Source organism: Gymnoscopelus microlampas (assembly GCF_963454915.1).
Source record: "Gymnoscopelus microlampas genome assembly, chromosome: 11".
Taxonomy (NCBI): Eukaryota; Metazoa; Chordata; class Actinopteri; order Myctophiformes; family Myctophidae; genus Gymnoscopelus; species Gymnoscopelus microlampas.
In genome coordinates, this window is record NC_139948.1 from 27,108,751 (window position 1) to 27,131,998 (window position 23,248).

The window sequence follows — 23,248 nt, forward strand, 5'->3', positions numbered from 1 at the left end:
TTGTCCGAGTAAACGCCTAACAGAAAATATCAAAGCGACGCCTCCATCATTGAAGTGTTGTATCCGTTGTGGGCAATTGATTCTGCTGCAGTTTTCTTCTCGTCAACCACTCGTCGAGAAGATTTAACTCTCCCTACAGGTGGGTAGCCATTGGATCGCGGTGGTTTGTGGAAATCACGTCGAAATATGTATAAAACCTGATGTACGTGACGCGTTAATCATGAATGATGGTGTTTGCATGGTGCATGGATGGACATGCAAACAGCGCGTGAGCGTCTTGTTGCAGAATCATTATTCCAGAAGCTTCTGTAATGAAATCGCCGATCACGCCGTAAAACGTTTATCAAATCTACCGCGTGTATTTGTAAATGACAATTTCAAGCGGCTAAATTGCGGTTGTTTTACTCCCGCTTCCTACTCCTAGCCCAGTGGTTCTCAACCTTTTCAGGCCGTGACCCCCCAAAATAATCATTATCATATTTGAATTGGGGACCCCCCCACCCTGACAAGCACTTGGGTTGAAGCATTACATGTTTGACACGGTTCCACGGATAAATATTGTGAAAATACACGATCTATCAGCTATTTTCAAATCTTTTGCTTCTTTCTTATATTATTTGACAATTTGGCCAATGTTTGACCAGTTTTATAATATAGTTTGTTGATTACTTTTGATGCAGTAATGGTTTTCATTTATTTTATTTGCTTTTTTTCAGGTGTTAAAAAGGTCTTAAGTCCTTGAATTGTCACTTTACTGTCATCTGGGGGACCCCCAAAATCATGTGAGGAACCCAATGGGGGTCCCGACCCACAGGTTGAGAATCACTGTCCAAGCCCCCTTCGAAACCCCTTTTTGTATTTGGGACGACATACCGTCATAACAAATAACGAAATTTGGCTACCCGTTTCCTCTGAAATGGGGGTCATAAAATAATCTGTTTCACGCTAACGTTACGTTTAGCAGCTAAGATATGTTTAATTGTCTCACTCTGTTGTGTTTCATGAGCAGCTCCAAGTGTTCCGGACGGACCAGAGGAGTCAACATGGACCCACGGAAAGTGACCGAGTTGAAGGCCTTCGTCCAACTGTGTGATTCCAATCCTGCTGTATTGCACCTGCCCGAGTTGGGATTCGTCAGGATTTGGTTGGAGGGGTGTGTATGGCACGGCCTGGACTGCTTAGAACACATGTTAACAAGTCACCCATGTATATGATTACAAGAAGGGATTTAGATGACTCTATTTATCCCTTGACTGTTCAGTTTTGTCAGTAATGGTGAAACAGTATCAATGGTAGGTAACTTACAGGACTCCAGAGTGCACCCATTTGGTGTGCACATGCACCCACACAATCTGTCCAGTGTAACTAAAACGTTTCATTGGTCGCACCAGTGCACCTTACATTTAGCAGGTCTGTGAGTGCAGTGCTACTAGTGGATGTGTGGGTGCACCTAAATTAAGCTGGTGCGGCTATATGAAAAGGTTTTGGGCACCAGTGCAACCAACTAAAACTTAGTTTGGAGCCCTGACTCATGCAGTAGTGGTGCTGTATACATTATTACTAATCTGCAGTTTTGGTACTGTATGAATAATAACTCATGTTGGGGAGTCAGTACTGCAGTGACGTGTTTGGGCTAGTATAGAATGTATGTGAACAAAAGTAAGTGGGATTCTACATTGGCCTAGTAGTGTGCACAAGCAGTTTGGTGGTGGTCAGTCCAACGGTTTGTGAGATTAGCTACAGAAAAATTGCATGTGGTATTGTAGTTGCCGGGGGTGTATAACACAAATCTAGAACAATGACTGAGTAGACTAATGATATAAAATAAAAATCCAGGAAACCTTTGGTCTTCAGTATGGAACCAGCACGCTTGTAGCTTCTGGACAATATGACTATCACATCTACATTTTGCTGATGAGCTATCAGAATTATTAATTAAAATATGTAAGTGTCACAGGTTTTGGACTCTGAACTGTTATGGAGATCACGTATACTTAAATTGGCTTAATTAATTCCTTTTTTATATCATTTGGTGCAGAATGGGTGCCAAAATTCCTCCAGGACCTTCCAAGACTGGCGGTTCATGCAAGGTAAAAAGAAATAAAAAGAATCCTCAGCACTGTATAGAAATATTGTGTATACTATTTCATCTCTGTTAAAGTCTCTGTATAGTCTGTTGCATACCTCTAAGAATGAGTTTAAAAAACATTGTTTTGTTTTTTGAGTTTACAGACAAATCTCACTCTATTACGAACAATTGACAACTACACTGTTTGATGTTTTCAGGGTGGATGCCCATGTGGTCCTTCTCCCACCTTTACTCGAGCTTCTGAGCATCCCGTTCCCTCTGAGAGTGATGAGAGTGATATAGGTTTGTCCATCCCACATACAGCATAGCATTAAGTAGGGTTTGGGACAAATGGTTTCTGAGACCTAATTCAAGATCCACATAGATCCATAAAGTCATTATTGGCCTCTAGTTAGAGGGCGGGCGGTAAAGTGGCACACTGTCTATATCTGTCAAGTGCAGTGTTTTGTCCGAGTTCACGCAGGCACTGAGGAAATCTCCTGTCAGCGCTGTTTCCCAAGTATTGAGAAATGTAGCCATAGAGGTGACATTCCTGATGTGGGTGTGTCACTGTCAGCAATATTCCGCTGACAATGTGCAAGTTCGATTAATGGAAGGCATTTCTGACCTGCAAATGTGAATATTCGACCAAAGTGTCATTGTGCTTTAACTAGGTATTTTGTTTTGTTGAGTAGGCAACCCAAAATGGTAGTGATAGCAGCGTGAGATCAGACTATATAGTTATAGTTGAGTAGGCAACCCAAAATGGTAGTGATAGCAGCGTGAGATCAGACTATATAAATCATTTTATATAGTTTGTCCTCAAACTAGAGGCATTTGACCTTGCCTGCAAATCCTCCTGAAACCACTAATTTAGATTGTAAAGCAGTGTTTATTAATCACAGGAGGTTGTATTCTCATAAACTGTTTTCTTCTGCAGAGATTGACGATGAGGGGGTGATTGAACCAGATACAGATGAACCACAGGAGATGGGAGACTTTGAAAATCTGGAGGTGAAATATGTGTTTTACATTTTGATTATTAATGTTTGGTTAAAAATATAGCAATGTGATTTTTAACCCATATCACTAAGGGTAAATAACACCCAATTTAATAGAAAACATTTCCATGTTTACCAAATATCCCAATATTGTTGTGCTTCGGCTTTCAAATTCTCAGGCCAGACTTGCCTGAACTTCTGTGTCTTTCAGGTAACAGAGGAGATGATGGACCAGGCCGATGAGAAGAAGATGGAGGCCATTAACGCTTTAGGAGAGGGTGGGTTGAGAATTCCAATACAAGTGAATGGCATTGCTATTTATGCAGATTTATTGTCCATGGTTGTTCCAGATTCTCATAACTTCCCGGTCGGGTATAAATCTTGTATCTCCATATTTGAACACGGCGCAATGTGTTGAGAACTTGTAGATCGGCTATTTTCACAATTTCAAATGTTATTTATTTTAATAATAATAAGAAGAAGAAGAAGAAGAAGAAGGAACTTTTTTGACGTATGAGGTTTTCATCCGACGATAAGCTGTTTCATCTGTTGTCAATTAGGTGAGCTTCAGAAAGCCCTGGACCTCTTCACTGATGCTATCAAGCTGAACCCTTGTGTAGCCATTCTTTATGCCAAGAGGGCAAGGTGAGTTCCCCAAAGATCTAAATGTGGTGTTCAGCACTGCCTAGGGCTGGGTGATATGACTTCAAATCAATATCATGATTATTTCAAACCTTTACCTTGATTACGATCATTTTTATTAAAACATTGTTAAAAATAATCAACATTTTTGCACGCCACATTGAACAAGGAACTAATCGATTTAGTCTATTATTTAAAAAAATGTATATGTTGTGGACAACCGCATATCCGAACGTCTCGGTGGCGGGCACCACACTCCTCGAGACATGCCTATATATGGGCATATCGGATTTGTTCATGGTTATGTCTGAGTCATAGTGACATGCCTATGGGTCCATGTGTTGTTGTTTTTTTAACCTTTTTTTACATTCAAATGTAATTATCTTGCATGAGTATATTTAACTTGAACTTGAGAAAGCAAAACCCTGGCCTGCAGCACACAATAGAGATGTATATCTAATGTTTTTTCCGTAAAATATTCAGTCTAAGATTAATAAGTTATACAGTCCGTATGTTTTCTTCTGTGTTGGCAACAGTACCTTTTGTTACATTATCTGTCAAGGTTAGCACTGTGTGGTGAATGTAACAGATTTGTTGTCTTTATATCAGTGTCTACATCCGGATGCAGAAACCTAATGCAGCCAAGAGGGACTGCGACAGAGCAATCGACATTAACCCAGACTCTGCACAGCCTTACAAATGGCGGGGGAAAGCTCACAAGTATGTTTTTATTCAAGCTCTCTTATTATCAAAATGAATATCTTACTGTAGGAAAAGTACACCCTCATAGCTCAAATACAAAAATATGTATGTGTAAATGGGTTAGGGTTAGCCACGGGTACACCCAGATGAAGACAATGCTGTCAAAATATTGTTTTTAACGTTTAAATAAATCTATATTTTTGCATCGGAGCTATGAGTGTGGCTGCTCTTTCTCTCTTACTGGTACTCCTTTGTCAGCCAGTACCTCTTCAGGCCAGGTGTGTGTTTTCACCCAGCCTCCAAAATGAAGATCTTCAGGAGAGATCAATGTAGCGATGTAGCGTGTGTAAAGTGTGTGTCTTTGTGAACCTCAGGCTCCTCGGTAACTGGGAGGAGGCAGCCAAGGACTTGGCTACAGCATGTAAGCTGGACTATGATGATGACGCCAGTGCTTTGTTGAAGGAAGTCCAACCTAAGGTACAGAACCTGATATGATACACTATGGATCTCACTGTAAGTTCTCGCCGAAGCATCAGTGTAAAGCACAGATACTTTGGTAATTTGTTACAGAACAAAGTCAAATTTGATTTCTGATGTCCTTAAAGTCATCATTGACAAAATGCTCACAAATGAAGAACAGTGTCTCAAGATGCACATAAGAATGAAAAAGACATCTAACATAATGAGACATCCTTGCTTTGGTGCCGTCGTTTTAAAGTGACATCAGTTAAATATGACATGTGGCACAACTGCATCATCTATCCATTGTTTTGTTATTTATTCTGTCAGAGGAGCATAAAAGTGTTTGAGACAACGTATAGGCCTATATTTAGTTTTAATTCAATCATAATGTGGCACAATGGGACAAAAATGTACACGAGGGGTGTCTCAGCGATACACACATTTTACAATACAGGGCTGACGATATCGATATGATATTATTATTTCAATTATCTTCAACATTGTCCATTAACTTCAGTTTAAATGTATTTATTTATTTAATTATTCATAAAGCACTTTTAAATAACAAAGGTACAAAGTGCTTTCACACAAAAATAATAAAGATTATACAAGGTTACGGGAAAGTAATGTAAGTTCTCACTAACTGTAAACCACATTGTTATATATCTATAATACCTGAGAGGGTTGCTTGTAAAGATTTTTTCTTTTTTTTTTTTAAGCCTATTTGACAGTACAGTTATTGCCTTGATGTATATAACATTAACGAGCATCAGCTGGACACAGACACAACAAACACACCTCCGCTCTGCAGTGCTCTAAACTGAAAGTGACAGGAGTGCATACCACACACCATACAGTACACACACCCATATATGGGCATAATCTGTCCAGACAGAAAGACAGCTGGAATCTGTGCCTATCGGTACATAACTCGAACGGCACTGAGTAGGCTCAAGCGAACGTCACAACATTCGGGACGGCAACTCGCTCGCTTTAGCTCGCTCGGTGGTCCCTCACGTGGCTCCAGTTTGCTTGAGACTGCGCGCCTCCGTCATGGTCCAAAACCGAAAATGAACTTTGGTCAGTATGTCTTGATAACACCCAATGCCCCTACTTCGCCCATTCAATGGTCTGATAAAACGTGATGATATCCCATTCACTGCATTGATAGCATCTGAATGGGGTGGACTCTCAGGCATGATGGGTTTTCCTGTATGACGAGGCTCAGTTCAAGCCCCGGCTACTGTACTGTATGTGTCAAGGTGTCCATGAGCAAGGCACTTAATCCCTAACTGCTGCCCCCTGAGCACTCAAGCTGAAAACTGAATTTCCCTGGTGGTATTAACCAGGTCTCCCCTCCTGTCCTCTAGGCTAACAAAATCATCGAGCACAGACGCAAGTACGATCGCAAGAGGGAGGAGAAGGATATCAAGGAGAAGAAGGAGAGGATAAAGAAAGCCAGGGAAGAACATGAGCGAGCACAGAAGGTGAGATTTTGCTGCGTTCGTGCATGCAGAGATGGAGCTGCTCTGTCACAAATAAACTCTGTAGTATTGGGAGGCTTTCAGGAAGGAACTGCTTGGTTTGGAAGATGTATAGCAAAATATACTGTATAAGGTGACGGCTTTGAATATTTTATGCTTACATTTACCTGTGATGTCTGACTCTGTTCCAGGGTGTTCGGGCAAAAAGTCCCCGGAGTGTCCGAGCACCTACTGTATATACAGTATGCAGTTCCGGACTGGACCATGAGATAGATTGGCAGGGAGGGTTATTGTGCATTGAAGCTGTTAAAGATATTTATGTTGCAGTGTTCTTGTTGAAAAGCAACATTTACCATTTGACTCTGTTGTTGGTAGGACCTGGTACATAAGCTGAATACCACCATGCCACCCATATTTCTGGGGGCCAGCGCCAGCATAACCCTCCCCATCTTCCATACCAAGCAGTTCCTATCAGAGACCCACCTCACCCTACTACTGGAGGGCGAGATGTACCGAGCGAATGCCCACATTTAAAATATATTTAGTTTAGGAAAAGCAAGGCGTACTGGTTATTATTCTCCCCAACTACGTCTTTTCAACACAGTATTGACCAGTGGTTCACTGGTCAATACTGGGTATAGCAGGTGCTGCATGAATATTAAAACTGATATAAAAAACTAATAATAATTGCCGTTAACAGGAAGAAGAGGCTAGACAAGCTGCTGGTGGAGGAGCTGGTGGAGCTGGCGGGTTCCCAGGGTTCCCAGGTAAGATAAAAATGTTGGCTTTTTTCACCATCTAGTTGAATATAGGACATTTTATCACCATCTTAATCTGGTACCCAATTAAATCACAGACCAATTATTGCCTGTGCTCCCCATGACAATTAACATAAACCCTGTACTTCACTATTTAACATAAACCATTAGTCCTTTTTTAACATAACTCTGGTTCTATAGGTGGTGCTGGCTTCCCAGGTGGCATGCCTGGTGGCATGCCTGGCATGCCTGGTGGAATGCCAGGTGGCTCGCCCTTTGGCATGCCTGGAATTGGGGATCTCCTGAAGGACCCTGAAATCGTTAATGCCATAAAGGTGTGTTACACTTTCAAGTTCCTCCTCTGCCTTGCACCAATTTTCATCTGTACATTTTTACACATCCCAACCATTTAGCTACCCAGTTCCTGATCCATAAAAATAATCAAAACAAAATAAAAGTGTCATATTGATTAACAGATTGATTTACTTTTTTGTTTTTGTTTATAACTATTCCTTATGTTTACCTTTAGATATTTAGATCTACTCTACTTTATGTCTATAATATTCCTGTTTAAATTTTGCTTTTTACTTTTATTGTGGAATTATGGCAAAGCATGTCATACCCATTTGTGCTACACAAAGTTTTCATTGTTGCCTTTTATAAGTGATTTCTCTTGCGTGTTAAACTCCAGGACCCAGAGGTGAATGCTGCTTTCCAGGATATGGCCCGGAACCCAGCCAACATTGCCAAGTACCAGGGCAACCCCAAGATCATGGCCCTCATCGCCAAGCTGGAGAGTGCCAGGTTTGGAGGAGCCCCGCCACAACCCTAGAGTGGACGAAGAGTAGGAGGAGGAAGAAAGGGTATAGGGGAATGGATAAATGTGGGGAGAAGAAGGATACAGAGGAAAGGATTTATGTGGAGAGAAGAGTACTGAGTTCAAGTCTTAAGTTCAGAGTAAAAGATAATTGTGAGAAGAGGATGGTGCAAGAGGTTAATGGATGTTTGTTTAGTGATGCTATTTGGCAAGCCACATTGCTTCTTAACAGTTATTCCACTGTGTATGGGTGAAATGGGGAGAGGGTGGATGGCTTAATGGCATGAATAATATAATAATGGAGCTAAAGAAAGGCATGCAGTAAGCTTTTATACTACTCAAGGGAGGAAAGGTGGGGCAGCAGCAACGTTTAAATGATCTTAATTGGGGTTCAGCTTGTTAGCAAAAAGTCTAATTCACCCAGTGATTCAACACGGGTACAACCCCCCTCCCCCACCCCCCTTTTGCTCATCACACTGATCCCTCACCTGGGTCTTTGTCTAACTACAGGTTGATTATACTGTATATGTGACCTGAATTTGCTAACAGAGAACACTTGTGTTAAGCCACAAGCTCAAACATTTTACAGCCATTTCTAAACTGGCAATATGTCATCCATCTTTCTCTATCTGGAACAGAGAATTTACTATGTACAGTGGCTAGCACTTGTTTTTTCCTTTGGCTGATTTAGTTTTTTGTATTTTTTCCCCCGTTTTTCCTCTCACCTTCGCTGTAAGATAACATGTTCCTTTGTCTATCTTCCAATTGCAAAAAATGTTACTGTTCTTTTGAAAAATGACAATTCACATCAATAAATCAATAAATAAAAATGGTTTTGAAATTGGAATTCCTTCACATTTCTCAGATCGACACTAAACTTAGTTGATTTAGTAGTTAGGGCATATGACTATCGTTTAACAAAGGTTTGTAGGCCATTCCCTTCAATTTGACTGCATTATATTTATTTATTTCTACAACAAACCAGGTCCAAATTTCAATTTGTTTTTTATATTTTACTGTAATACAGTCCATGCCGGTTCTGACTCCATACAGTCGCACATTTCACTGTTAATTGCACAGACATTTAGTTTTTGATTCAGAACTTAAGAAGAACCTTCTAATTCATAAAACAAACAGAAATGGTATTGTCAAAATTATTTTTGGCAATTTTATGCTTCATTTCAGAGGTCGGTATAGAGAGAGGAAACCGAGGGCAGAGAGGTGATGATACAAGATGGGTTTGTTTCCTACCCATGACCTTTGACAGAGACAGCTTGACACTGGGTAAAACCATAGACTGTAAAAAAAAATCACACACTGTGTGAAGGTAGCGGCGCCTTTGATACATTTTGTCTTCGATATGTGTTTATAATGCGTTTATACGATTAAATAAATATATTGACAATGTGTCACGTGAAGCTTGACCAATCACTTTGTTGACGGGTCTGACCAATCAGAACGTTGACGGGTCTGACCAATCAGAACGTTGACGGTGAACACGGACAAAGTCAGGTATAGAGCAGGATCCGCTCTATACCTAAAGGTATAGAGCGGCTAGCGCCGCTAAAAATAGGGTGAAACACTAAATACCTTGGTAATCTCCAGTTTTCATGGTACAATGTACAGATTCAAGGCACCCAGTCTACAAAGCACATAATACAATACAAAACATCAGTGAACCTCCTCCATGTTTGACTGTTGACAGTGTTTTCTTTGAAGGCTTTGTTTTTACTTTACTCTAAATACAGTTTATGCAATTTACCATAAATCTCTAATTTGATCTGATTAGTCCACAGGGCATTCTCTCACAAGGATTTTGGCTTTTGCCCCCTCACCCGGTTACCATCGTCTGACCTCAAGACAACTATCTGCTTTTCTACTTCATAAAAGGTGCCAATATTCTTGAGGCCATTTTTCACTTGTGTGGAATAAGCTAGTATTCAGTTTTTCAAACATTAAGAGAATATTACATATTTCTTTTAAATCTAAGAAATTCCATGTAAAAGAAACTTAAGAAGTAGTGAAAATCCACTCGACAAGCTCAAAACGCATTGTGATGCAATGCATTGTGAGCTTGTATGCGTTTTGAGCTTGTAGATTGGCTATTTTCACTAGTTTGGGTCCTGGGGAGACATCAATTATCTCTTTGAGGTCTACTCTCAAGCCAAAAGGTTTGGTAATCACTGCAGTAGATGCCTCATTTATACACACATTTAACTTCCATTCAAAGTTGGAACAATTCTGGTAGCCTGGCATGGCCAGACTAATATCACTGCGTAGATATTAGTCGGGCTACCAGAATCTCTGTGTGGAACCTGCATTTCCGAGGGGCAAATTAAAAAAATGCCTCTGGTGATAAACCCGTCCCATATTTGCATACTGGGCCCTGATTGGTCCCTCACAACTTCGGAGGGAGATAAATCGAATCTCTATTGAGAGGGGCCAGACTTTTTGTTTTTTGTTAGTGAGGCTACAATTCTGGTGCAAGCCAAGTCTGAAAAATTGCTCAACACAGACCAGCAGGTTAGCAAAACATTCCTCAGGCTCTCAATTTAGTCTCAAAGTAGTTTGAGTTTAAACTGTTAAATCATACATATTAACAACTTTAATATCCTGTGACCACATAGGCCTGCTGCTAAGCCTCTGAGTTATTTGTTATCCTTTAGTATGGGCCATATACGAGTAATCTGTCGCTTGCACTTAAGTATAAACCAGGCAGTGTCTGAGGCATAGCCCTAGAGGTGAGAGTAGGCCATTGGCCACCTACAGTAATCCTCCCAGGCCATTTGTCTTTCCGCCACAGAGGATTATCACCAACACGTGACTGCGTCAAAGCAGCCCTTATTGCTCAGGCCAAACAAACTCCTGTCAAAGGATAGACGGTTGACACCATGTATGTATAAAGAAAGGTGGCACAGAAAAACGAATTAGTTATCCAGTGTGTGCAGGAATATTGAAAGGAACTGTAATAGTTGCAACAGTTAAAACTAATCGAATATGTAATTTTAAAGATTAATAATCGATCGGTCTATTTTTGAAAAATTTCAAAAGCAAAAATAGCAGATCTACAAGCACTGAGCTGCTATTTTCACTGTGTAACGAAGGGTGATTAATCGTTTTGATACTGACATATACTATCGCCTTCTAATAATCAGAACATTTCAGAGAACATTCTAAGATTATATTTTCTGAGCTGAATCTGTCGTGTGTGTGTGTGTGTGTGTGTGTGTGTGTGTGTGTGTGTGTGTGTGTGTGTGTGTGTGTGTGTGTGTGTGTGTGTGTGTGTGTGTGTGTGTGTGTGTGTGTGTGTGTGTGTGTGTGTGTAACCCCAGCATGCCTATTCTGGAGGGCAGGGAACATTTGCAAAAAGAATAGCAGATTTCAAGCTCACAACGCGGCTTGCTGCGACGCACTGTGAGCTTCTAGATTGACTATTTTTGGCAAAGACATTGTGTAGGGAAGGGTTTAATTATTACCACCAGTCCCATGACGGGTGCCCTAACCGCACGCGGATGCCACATAGTCGGAGAAAAGGTCTGTCGGATTAACGCATGGCTCCCCCCATGACAACAGTACATTATACGGAACCGACCTGCAGCGATGGGATGTGGTAGAATGAGGGGAATTGTAATACACAAACACAGCCTAAATGATCATATGATCAAACTTATTTGTTGTGCAAAACTGCAAATAAGACAAAGTCCCAAAGTTACAGCACGGAGCTACAGTAAATTAAGCAAATAAAAACTATGAAACCCCGGACACAAATCTGTTGTTCCACAGGATCATTTCAATCCATAGCATTTCTTCTCATCCGATGTAACTATTTGTAAGCCATTTTTAGCCATCAGACTCGGCATTGTATGTTGCGTTGGCAACTGCATGGAGCTGTTGCTTCCATAAACACCACAGTGATGCGTGACCACAAACATTAAAGCTAGCTAACAAGCTTCCGGTTGCTAGCATAGCTAACAAAAGTTAGCCGTTTATGATAAATCCCATAGTAGTGTTAGCATTATGTTAGTGACCCTATATTTCAGTCTGCATCTTAAATTAGCACTCATCTGTTGGAACAGACTCTGTACAAGACACTAGCAACATTGCTGCCAAGTATCATGGAGGAACTCCTGTCAGGCACGACCTATACTGTATCAGTTAGCGCACATTAGCATCTCGCTCGCTAATACCTCCAGGGTTCCCAGCAGTCATTGAAACCAAACATGCATTGGTGGATCAGATGTTTATTTCTTTACATTTACAATAATTGCAAACCGAACTTAGAAAAAGTGTTTAATCTAAAACATCAGCAAATGTGAGGGATGACAATATTGGGGCCATAAACTGGAGGGGAAAGCAATAGGGGTCTAGACACTGAGGTCAAGAAGTGGTCCACAGTGTTTTGAGTTAGGTTAGTGTCCATACCTGCACAAAAAGAGGGAGAGGAGGAAGGGTGTCAGTACAACAGTTAATCAGTTTATCCCATCTGTGGTCAAGCAAATTAAAAACTGAGCACTTGAATGCACCATAGAGGACTAACATTTAATCCATTAGTGATAGTATATTCTGCCCACTATATTAATCAGCATTCCCCATTGCTCTTAAATGTACTTTATTTCATACATTAAATCATAAATAGTACAGGGGACAGTTGTGTTACATTATGTGTATTGGTAAATATGACCAAAAACGTGTTAACCACAGCTCACTTCCCCACAAAGCCATCTAGAGTATAATAATTTCACTAGGAAATAAAAAATACTCACTTCTGAAACTCCCATTCCCTGTTGTCTAGAGGGCACACCTGTCTGGTCTTCAACCAGCGAGAAATACAGTGGAAGTGGAAAGCATGCTGTGGGAGAAAAAGTAAAAATACATCAACTTTAATAAACATTACATCAATGAAACATGAAGACTAGTTATTTTAATTCAATAAAATTGATTGTTAATTATGTAATCACTGACCATTGAGGCATGTTGGAATAAATTGATATTTTTTTGTCACCACCCATTTCACTTTCAAACACGTCAGGGGTCATTTTAATGTCTACTCAGGCTGTGCACTGTCTGGGGTCAGTGGGGTACACACAAAAGCTTGATTAAACTGACCCCAGAAGAGTTACAAATAATATACACCCCTTTAAGCCCTAAACCATACTTTGTTGTACGGCAGTGTTGTGCGAAAACGTCACGTTAAATCTGTTATTTTCACAATTTTAGAAAGTTTTGATATGCCCAATGTTTTTTGGGGAGATGCCAGGTGTTAAGTGTAACCGTAAGCCAAACTACAGCTATGTAATGCCATAGACAGACCACTAAAAATAAGCCCTAACTTATGTATCAGAGCTCTTGTTTCACCCCAATCATTAACATTTTCAGGCTAATGAAGGAAGGAAATGTGTGTACACCAATCATATGACTCACATTGCAGACGCCCCAGGCAACAGTGCACTCCTCAGATGTAGCAGAGGCTTGGTTGGCCTGGCACTCTATACCTGAGGGGAAAAGAGGTCAAAATACTGTCTGAAAACACAAAATGTATTTCTTAAATAAAAATTCATGTAAATACACATAACAGTCCAAACCACCCAGATATGTCATAAATCATACAACTTAAATTAGCTACAGCATTATATGCAGAATATTGAACTTGAAAAGCAGGTTTTAGAGAAAGATGACACTGTCAAACCCAGCATCAACTCCACTTCACTCCAACTCACACAGATCCATGATGTGATTGCGGCAGATGGCACAGTTGTCAACTACAATGTCCCAGGCCCACAATGCCACAGCATTCCACTATTTGAGAAGCAGAATAAGATAAAAATACAACAAATGTGTCAATCAATGCCCTAGCACACAAGGACAATACCTCACATATAGTGGTATAGTACATGATATAAGTATATCACTATCATGTTGATATTTTTAAGTCATAATTAAATATTTATATATATAATTAGTCACCTGGGGCCAAATAAAGGGCTTACAAGTTTACCAAGAGGAAGCGGCTAAGCTAGCACAATCCCATTAATTAATTGTCTTACGTCAGCGTTACGTACCACTAGTGATATGAACTTCTGTGAAACAACCAGCTTAACCAAAGGCAAGTCTCGATGTTATGAAGTATCACATCTATATATCCGTTTAGCTAGCATTCATTCATACGCACTGATGATGTGCACATTCATGCTAACAAGCTAGTTGAAGTTAGCACGCAAACACCACATTGTATTCTTGAGGCACGCGTAGTTATCAAGACTTGAGCATAATTTTTCGGCACATAAACTATTCCTTTACCCTTTAACTGGATTAAATTAAATACAATGTTAGACAAACAGTACCTTCTTGACTTCAAAACGTTTCTTGCTAGCTCCGCTGTTCGTGCCGCTTGGCGTATCAACATCCATAGCTGCTGCCATCTTAAAAAACAGTATTCTGCTCTTAAGAGCCTCAACCAATCAGGGCGAAGATACGGGCCGGAAACGCTACCATGTATTTTAAAGGGATGTTGAGATTACATTTTTGGTCGGCACACCTGCTTTGGTTACTTTCCCTAATTCAGATTGGGCAGACGTGTACCTTTCTGTGTTATTCTTGCACACTGTATGAATGTGCATGTTGTTATAAAGCACCCCCTGGTTGTTTGTAAGAAAAAGACATAGGTTCTACCGAGATTTGAACTCGGATCGCTGGATTCAGAGTCCAGAGTGCTAACCATTACACCATAGAACCGTTTCAGGCGCACGTGATGTTATCTTTTATCAATGTACAAGGGAATTCATATCCAGATTTTTAATTATACAGCAGTATTTACGTCCACATTTTAAGAATGTGCATACGTTACAAGTAAAAGAGAGCACAACAACAACAACACACAAACACAAATCGCACATGTTCATGGCAGGTATGTATGCTATCCATGAGCTGTTTCATAAACCTGTTGGCTGCTGCCATCTATTGTTAAGAAATGACATTACAGACTGTATTTTGATTGATTGAATACTTTATTAGTCAGAAATGTAAACAGCACGAGGTACAGTCAGATATTAAGGCTAAAAGAGTCCTGGGGACTTGTTTCCATTGTGGTCCTATGTATTCAATTCATAAACATAGCATACAAATATTCTGTTCCTCAATAGTAATTTAGCTTATTTGAATTCGAGCACAAAAGAGAATTACAACTATAGAAACAGAATATATGGATATATTCCCATACAACATTCTATTTCTTTATTACAGTGTCTTCTCCTTGTTTTTGGTTAGCGGTGGTGCTTTAGGGTTCTTCTCCTTGTTGTTTTGGGGACGCTTCCCTTTGGTCCTCCTGGCTGCCTTGGCTTTGACTGGAGAAATCTTTACAAGAGTGGGTTTGGGTTTATTGGCTTTTGGGGCCCTTATGACTGTTACTGGCTCCATGTCTGGAGGGGAGGTGTCATCTGGGCAGGACTTGAAGACGAGGACATCCCGGATGCTTTGACCTTTCAGCTCAGGAGGATGACCGCAGGTGGCTGTCACCTCCAGAGTTACATTCTCCATCCATCTGAGAAAGAGAGAAAGGAAGAGAGGGCGCAAGTTAAGTAAGTAAGTAAGTAAATGAGGTAGCGGAAAAAACAGACAGACAGAGAAACAGTCATTTCATGTTGATTGGCCTGTAACCCTCTTCAGGAGCAGCTGGCGAATACTGACCTGCGCAGCAGCATCAGAGGACAGTCACATAGCAGGGGGTTGTCCTGTAGGTTGACCATCTCCAGGCTGGTGAAAGGCTTTAGATCAGGAACATCTTCTAGCTGGTTCCCTTGTATAGACAGAACCCTCAGGCCCGAGTCCAGCCCTGCCAATGAGTCCCTGGACATCTAGTCATGGAAGTTTGAGTATACTGTTATTGTGCCAGTCCATAGAAAGGAGAAATAGAAAAGAGATGGTGAATAGAGCAGAAGAGACAATGAAAGGCGGGGAGGTAGAGGAGAGGAGAGGAGAGGAGAGGAGAGGGGAGGAGAGGTATGTTTCTGACTTTGTGAAACCGTGCACTAGCCTGGAAACCAGAAGAATCTGCCATTGATTAGTCTGGCCCTGCTCGGTTGTGAATAAAATTTGCTGCCCCCAAAGTTGTGGGGGCACCAATCAGGGCACAGTATGCAAATGTGGGGTGGGTTTATCACCAGAGGCTTTTTTTTTATCCGGCCCTTGGAAATGCAGGGTCCACACAGATTCCAGACTAAAATCTACGCTGTGATATTAGTCTGGCCATGCCAGGCTAACCATGCACTGCTCAGTAAAATCCTCAGTGTTAAGTTTAGGGTTACTTAACTTCTCTATACCCATCTCCTCCATGTATAGCCTTCTCAAGCTGTTGGATACAGGTTGGAATGCGTGTGGTCCCACCCAGCGCATTGAATTCCTTGATAGGTTCAACTCCTCCAGACTGGAAGCCTTGGACAGAGCCTTAGTGGGCACTTCAGTAAGCTTATTGGAATCCAGGTGAAGTGTTTCCAGGTAAGCAGAGTCCAGGGCATCAATGGCGATGGCTGCTATGGTGTTATTGGTCAGGTAGAGCTCTCTGAGGTTGGGGACCGATGAGGACAGTAAACCAGCAGGCTCTAGTTTAGAGATGGCATTTTTCTCCAGGTGCAACACAAACAAAGCAGGCAGGGTCACCAGAGCTACAGGAAAAAGATCAAATGAATGAAGGACAGAAAGAGAGACAAGACAGGCAGGCAGTGTCTAAGATTTCAGTAGTTTGTTTACTAGTGTGTTCTATATGTCTAGCCAGACCTGACTGAATGGCAACTGACCTGATCCTGGAAACTTGGCCAGCCGGTTCCCTTCTATGTGTAGGTAAAGGAGACCAGGAGCTCCTGTGAATGTGCTAGGGCCCAGAGATGTGAGCTCATTGTCAGACAGATATAAGTAGACCAGACCTTTCATTCCCCGGAAAGCACCACCATCGATCTCATGGATTTTACAGAACTCCAGGTGAAGGGAAACGACCTGGCCGATGCTGGGGAAACTGTTGCTGGGGAGGTAGTGAAAATGGTTGCTACGGAGATCGAGGAGCTGGGTTTTGGGATGGAAGCCCCGTGGGACTTTGGTGTGACCGCGACCTTCACATGTGGCGTGGTGGGCTTCAACCTGAGAAAGATCATTATATTTATTTTATATAAGTTATTATTACATATTTCTTTAACCTATTTCAAGTTCATTTAACATCAACAGCGATTACTCTGCAGAGCCATTGTCACGACAGCTACTCATTATTGTTTTGGAAAACAAATGTAATAAAAAAATACAAAATATTAAAAATGACCCTGAGCAGAATGTTGAGGGCTGACTCCTCCTGAAACTCAATGTAGGTGGGTGTGAAATGGTGAAAATCTTCGCTTTACTTTACGTGTCACGTTTTTGACATTTTCAGCAGTGACACTGTCATACAACAAAGTAGTAGTATAAATTAAGCGTTCACTCACATCACAGTCACAGTTATCTGGGCACTTGACTTTCTTCTTGGGCTTGGCTGTGGGCAAGGCACTTTCTCTCTTGTCCTCTTGCTCTTCAAACTCCTCCTTTAGCGTTTCCTCTCTGCTGCGGCAGCGCAGCGCCAAAGGCCCAACCGCCTCCAAGGGCTCATCTGAGAGATGAGCTGGCCCAGAGCAGACCCCCAGCAGCTTCACACGACCACGCTTGGCCCACAACTTCAAGGGCCTCATAAAGCAGTTACAATAGATGGGATTGCCTTTGAAAAAGATCAGCAAAAGAAAAATAATATGGGTACTAAATATTACTGTCAGATTTATTTTTCTTTCACAGAAATAAATGTTAATTTAGCAAAAAGCTCACTTATAGTTACTTTACTCATACTGTAGATATAAAGACACAATTTCAGGAAATGCTACAATGATACATAAACAAACTAACTTATATTGGACTTATAAATATATTAGTATTTTATACCACTGTATAATAATATACATTTGTTTATACAGAGCAAGAGAATCAAGAGGATTTATTTGTAACAGATAAAAGCAGCGCAATGCTAGTGTGACACGCTCCGCAAGACTATGTTAACAGCACCACAACAATACTGAATATGACATGATAAAGAAAGTAAAATAGAACAATTACAATTAAGTTAATACTAATATAATACAATTAAAAGTAATACTAATAAGGAATGAGACAAAGTCCCATGAAGAATTTCTTCAGCAACAATGGGGTGGTGCTAGCTTAGCACATTTATAGAATGTGTAATAAAGCATGACCATGTATACCAATGCATATAATAGCAGTATAGCACTTTGACAACTTTAAACTAGACAAACCCAGCCTTACCAGTGAGATTGAGTCGAGCCAGTTCCTTGGGGCCTGAGAGCGGCTCCAGGTAACGTAACTGGTTGTGGCTGAGATCCAGATGGGAGAGAAGAGGAGCCTTGTACAGGGCTGAGTCAGATAGGTCCTGGAGGGACATATGGTCCAGGTAGAGGTGTGTGAGTTTTGCCATGGAGACAGACTCCTCCCCCAGGTAGGTCATGGGGTTATAGCTCATGTCCAGGCGTGTGACCTCTGAGAGTCTTGAACAAACGCACAGAAACAAACAATAAAGCACACACATCCACTCACTAAAAACCAGGTGCTGGGCAGAGGTCAGAATCCAAAAACAATAAAGTCTGCACACTGGCTCATGCTCCAAAGTTTTAAATGTATTGGAATGTATAAGGAACCAAGACATTTTAAACTTTAGAGCATGATCCAGCGTGCAAACTTGATTGTTTTTTGTCTTGAACAAATGAAAACATAGGTAACATATTACACATCTTGTATCATATTAAGTTAACAATATGCTGGATCTGGGACATTATAACTATAATGATAGTTGGTCTAATTATATTGTTTCACCGATGCCGCTAGGCAAGGTATTTGTATATGTATATGCCCTGCCAGTTTTTTTGCTTTTCATACACATTTTCTGTAAACTCTATACTTTCAACTAATAAACTAGAAGAAAATAAGTGTATTGAAAACCCAAACTCTATTCTGGATTCTAGATTATTCTAGAAGGACAAACGCTCCTTCACAATCCAATACTCCTAATGAGTTTATTGCTGATAGTGTGACAATAAGTAAAATCATAATTGCTCATTGACCTTTATTTTTCCAATGCCTTTTTTCTATTTAATTCCTTCTATTCTTTATTTTAATTCCTTAAAATTTACTTTCAATCTTTTAATGTAAAACACTGGGCCTTTGTGTATGAAATAGGCTATACAAATAAACTTGCTTTGCCTTGCCTAAACAAAGATTAGTACCTCTTAAGTGATTCCTAGATTGTTTGATTTTATTTTTTATTTTTTTTATAATGATTTCCATGATTTGCATTTGTATGTCTCAATAAGAAGTAAAATAATGGCTAAACAACATGTTGGTTGTTGGTTGTACTGTATTTGTTATCATAATTGTCCATAGTTACACACATGCTTTTAAAGCAATTGTCTGGCTACGCAAGACTATATGATCCCTGACACCACATGTCCTTTCTGTCCATGCTTTCCTGCACTTCTTCGTTATCCTTGCTTCCTATCTTTCAGTGTTGTCCTTGCATCCTATAATCCATGTCCATATTGTACCTGGTCATGCACTCAGAGGGGAAGAACTGCAGCTCATTGTGCTCCAGGCTGAGGCGTTTTAGGGTGAACAGCCCAGCGAAGGCCTCAGTGGCCAGGTTGTTGATAGAGTTATGGCTGAGACGAAGCCACTTTATGTTCTGCAGGCCCTGGAAGTAAAGGTAACATAGGGTCAAGCATAATAGATAATAACCGTGGTGCGTATATGCATCTCTTTCTTGAGTTTGTGTTAAGAATAACTTAGGTTTCTGTATGTGTGAACCTGTGACAACCACTCTGGTAAAACTCTGTTTTAGTTGATTGTTAGGCAGAGCTGGATGGTTAATCAATCCAAAATGGATTCCTGTGGGTCTGCTATCCTGCTCCACAAGCAGGCAATTTTGCAATTGTCTAACTCTTTTATGCATCTCTCAACATTCCCATGCACTCATCTTCACATGGCTTCACACCACTGACAATTCATACTGTACAGGTACCTACACACTCCAAAGCAATGTTCTATATATTACATTATATACAGTACATACACTGTTATACATTGTATAAAGACATGCATCCTAATAGGGACATACTCGGCTGCCACTGCCCTTGTCAAAGGCACTGAAGCTGGTCCCTGGGTGTTGCTCAGTGGCTGCATTAACTAAATTGTTAGAATGGGGCAAATGCAGTGGATACATTTCACCACGGGGATCAATAAAGTATAACTTAATTTAAATACCTTTGTTAAATATCTTTAGTTGAATTAAATCCCATTTTTGAGCTTGGATGTTGAGTGTTTATATTTAAGTTAACACATATACCTCCTTCCAGGAGGTATATCATTATCCAGGGTGCCGGTGAGGAAGAAGGTATACTCTGTGCCAATGAACTACTGAAGGTAACAAGCTGCCGTTTTCAGTATTTTATTTTTTTATTAACTGTGTGTACAGGTTTGTAAAAAAGAGTGGTGTGTGTGTGTCCATCTAAGTGTATTCATCCATTCATCTGTATACCTGGAAGGCCATGTTGGGGATAAAAACCAGCTGGTTGTGAAAGAGAGCCAGCATGTTGAGGAAGCCCAGTTGGGTGAAGGCTCCAGGCTGGATCTCCTCTATACGGTTATGGTCCAAATGCAGCTCCTTTAAGGAGGAGAGGCCATCAAAGGCCTCCTGTTGGGGTGAGGTGATGCACATGTACATGGACAGAATATTCCAGCACACAAGACAGCTATACATACAGTATGATTGTAGTATCAGCGGATTATAAAGTTGAGAGACAAAATCCCTTTTCACCTCAACATATTAGAAATGGCTGTTTATTATAATTTAGGCCGTAGCAGATTAGCAGATCTACAAATTAGATTATCTGTTTATTATCAAAGTTAATTTCCACCAAGTACTGTATAAAATGTAAAAGGCCTGAATTATGTCTCTCTGTCTGACCTGATATAGGATCTCTATGTTGTTGTTGGCCAGGTTGAGAGAGACCAGACGTCCTAGGGTTCGGAACGCTCCCTCCTTCACCTTCATAATGTTACAGCGTTGTAGGTTTAGGTGAGTGAGGTATGGAGTGTGCAGGAAGGCTCCCCTGGGCAGCACCTGTAGGTCATTGTTCCTCAGGTCTATTTTCACTGTGATCTGTAAGACGGGAAACGCATGGGGAAAATATGCAGAAAGACAAAGGACTAACGTCTCTTTGAAAACCAAGTCCCATGTCTGAACTGAACAGATTAAGTGATTCAAGGTTCCAATTATGATGAAAGTGCAATGATGTGGCAAAAGTCAGATTTATTTGCACATTTCAACAATAAGGCAAGTCAAAGTGCTTTACACAACATTAAACATTAAGACAGTTCAAAAGAGACACATTATAAAAGGACATTTGAAAATATAAGAAGTTTTAAATAAAATAAAACAGGAAAATTAGAGAATAACAAAAACACAAGCAGGACTCATGCACAAAACTCATGCACATGCACAAATAAAGACAATACTTATTTATTTATCCTTACCTCATCTATGGTTGGTGGAACCTCAGTCAAGTTCTTGCCAATACAGGCGACAGTGAGTTTGGAGTTGTCACAGATACACACCTGAGGACACTTTCCTGCTTCTACTGGCACGCTGTGCGCCAGAAGCATCAATGCTCCAAGCAGTGACACAGTGAAGAAACGCATCTAGAATGTCCAGTAAAATTAATATTTTACAAATATACGGCACCAGCACCTAAATGTGTTGTGATTTATACAGTACAAACTCAACTTGCACATTTTAAGTTATTAAAACTGCGAGACTCTTAAATTGTTTGAGCATTCCCTCAAAAACGTTTGCTCTTAAAAATAACTGTAGCATTTTACACAGGTTTTCAGAGAAAGGTCAGATCAAAGCTGTGAAGTGAATGTTAGCCGATAATTCAATGTATTTGAAATATGTAAAATGATTTACTAGTTTTCCAGCAAATAGGACAGGTCTGACTTCTCAAACCATTTGACACAATTAGTTTGCAAAAAATACTACCATTAAAGTAAACCTTACATCACTCACCATAGAGAAGAATCTCACGGTTTCATCCGCTGTGCAATGATAGAACTGCATAAAATAAAGTGTTTACAGGAGGCAGTTAAGATGCAGAGCGGACTCCTCTCCTAACATAACGGAGAGAATGGGCTGTTCCTCAACCTCGTTGCGTCTTCACGCCAGTGGTGTAAAGTAAGTACATGTACTCAAGTACTGTACTTGAGTACACTTTTGAGGATTTTTTACTTTACAGGAGTGTTTTCAATTTTCAATACTTTTACTTCTACTCCACTACATCTTAGAGACAAATATTGTACTTTTACTCCACTACAATTATTTGAAAACTTTAGTTACTAGTTATTTTGTAGATTTTGCTTATTATTACAAAACATATAAACACTTAAGCCCTATTTAACGGTCTACAAGCTCACAACACGTCGCGATGCGACATGTTGTGAGCTTGTAGATCTGCTATTTTCAAAAAAAAATGTATATAAATGTTAGACATATGATAGCCTAACTTGTGAAATGGGACATTCAGCATAATGAGTATTTTTCGTATATTTTGATGCCCATACTTTTGTACTTTTACTCAAGTAAATTTTGATTACCAGACTTTTACTTGTAACAGAGTATTTCTACATTGAAGTATTGATACTTTTACTTAAGTACTTTTTCCACCACTGCTTCACGCACAGGTTCGACTTGGCATATTTCAGCAGCTGTAGGCCACACACAGCTTTGGCAAATTCTTCTGTCCTGACCCCTAATCCCTGTCCCCTCGCTTCTAATTAACACCATGGCAATACAATTTCTGCCAGGAGCCAAATGTAGGGCTACTAAGCAGGGCACTGTTACGTTTGTAGGGAATAAAAGGACATTGGAGGATATACATATATATATTTCACAGGGGGTTAATTTGAAGGCCTCCAATATGAGATATTGCTTTTCGAAAACACTTTTTTTAAGCAATTGGATCTCCAAGAGATACAATTGCTTATTACTTATTGCTTATCCTCTTCGCATTTGCCTTATATACCAACTACAACTAGGCTATATAGCAAAGTTATCTCATTCGGATTCTGAAAACTAGGGTTCATCAATAAAACCAAACGAAAGGGAAGGCCATGTTTAGTCCCAGTAAAAACAAACCCTGAATCAGCACCAGACCAATCACAAGGGCAGACCATTTCATTTTCAGCTTTCA

General features: G+C 40.3%; 3 protein-coding genes across 4 annotated transcripts; 1 reads left to right on the forward strand and 2 right to left on the reverse strand.

The window, feature by feature from the left end:
* Positions 1–10: 10 nt before the first annotated feature.
* Positions 11–8,775, forward strand: st13 (ST13 Hsp70 interacting protein). Its single transcript, XM_084072151.1, has 13 exons — positions 11–139; positions 1,010–1,153; positions 2,039–2,090; positions 2,287–2,371; positions 3,009–3,082; positions 3,281–3,347; positions 3,630–3,714; positions 4,321–4,431; positions 4,788–4,890; positions 6,246–6,362; positions 7,060–7,126; positions 7,319–7,452; positions 7,809–8,775. Exons 2-13 carry the CDS (start codon positions 1,044–1,046, stop codon positions 7,947–7,949), a joined length of 1,146 nt encoding a protein of 381 aa, XP_083928277.1. The 5' UTR covers positions 11–139; positions 1,010–1,043; the 3' UTR covers positions 7,950–8,775.
* Positions 8,776–12,155: 3,380 nt separating this feature from the next.
* rbx1 (ring-box 1, E3 ubiquitin protein ligase) lies at positions 12,156–14,384 on the reverse strand (the record flags this gene model as incomplete). Of its 2 annotated transcripts, XM_084071909.1 has the most annotated exons (5): positions 14,276–14,384; positions 13,652–13,730; positions 13,356–13,426; positions 12,698–12,783; positions 12,156–12,356 (listed from the first exon to the last, which is right to left on the reverse strand). In XM_084071909.1, the coding sequence occupies exons 1-5, from the start codon at positions 14,351–14,353 to the stop codon at positions 12,344–12,346; spliced, it is 327 nt and encodes a 108-aa protein (XP_083928035.1). In that variant the 5' UTR covers positions 14,354–14,384. The 2 variants fall into 2 exon arrangements, with proteins under 2 accessions (XP_083928035.1, XP_083928036.1); XM_084071910.1 differs by lacking the exon at positions 12,156–12,356 and having other exon boundaries at positions 12,694–12,783.
* Positions 14,385–15,167: 783 nt separating this feature from the next.
* chadla (chondroadherin-like a) lies at positions 15,168–21,701 on the reverse strand (the record flags this gene model as incomplete). The annotated part of the gene is made up of 10 exons (XM_084070691.1): positions 15,168–15,471; positions 15,618–15,784; positions 16,239–16,591; positions 16,724–17,060; positions 17,396–17,661; positions 18,258–18,496; positions 19,550–19,695; positions 20,539–20,694; positions 20,968–21,162; positions 21,537–21,701. 10 exons carry the CDS (start codon positions 21,699–21,701, stop codon positions 15,168–15,170), a joined length of 2,328 nt encoding a protein of 775 aa, XP_083926817.1.
* Positions 21,702–23,248: the final 1,547 nt, after the last annotated feature.

Bases quoted from the DNA above. Each gene is read 5' to 3' on its own strand.
- st13 (XM_084072151.1), top strand. From the start codon at position 1,044: ATGGACCCACGGAAAGTGACCGAGTTGAAGGCCTTCGTCCAACTGTGT. The intron at 2,372-3,008 runs GTTTGTCCATCC...TTTCTTCTGCAG, and splicing joins GAGTGATGAGAGTGATATAG to AGATTGACGATGAGGGGGTG. The intron at 7,453-7,808 runs GTGTGTTACACT...GTTAAACTCCAG, and splicing joins AAATCGTTAATGCCATAAAG to GACCCAGAGGTGAATGCTGC.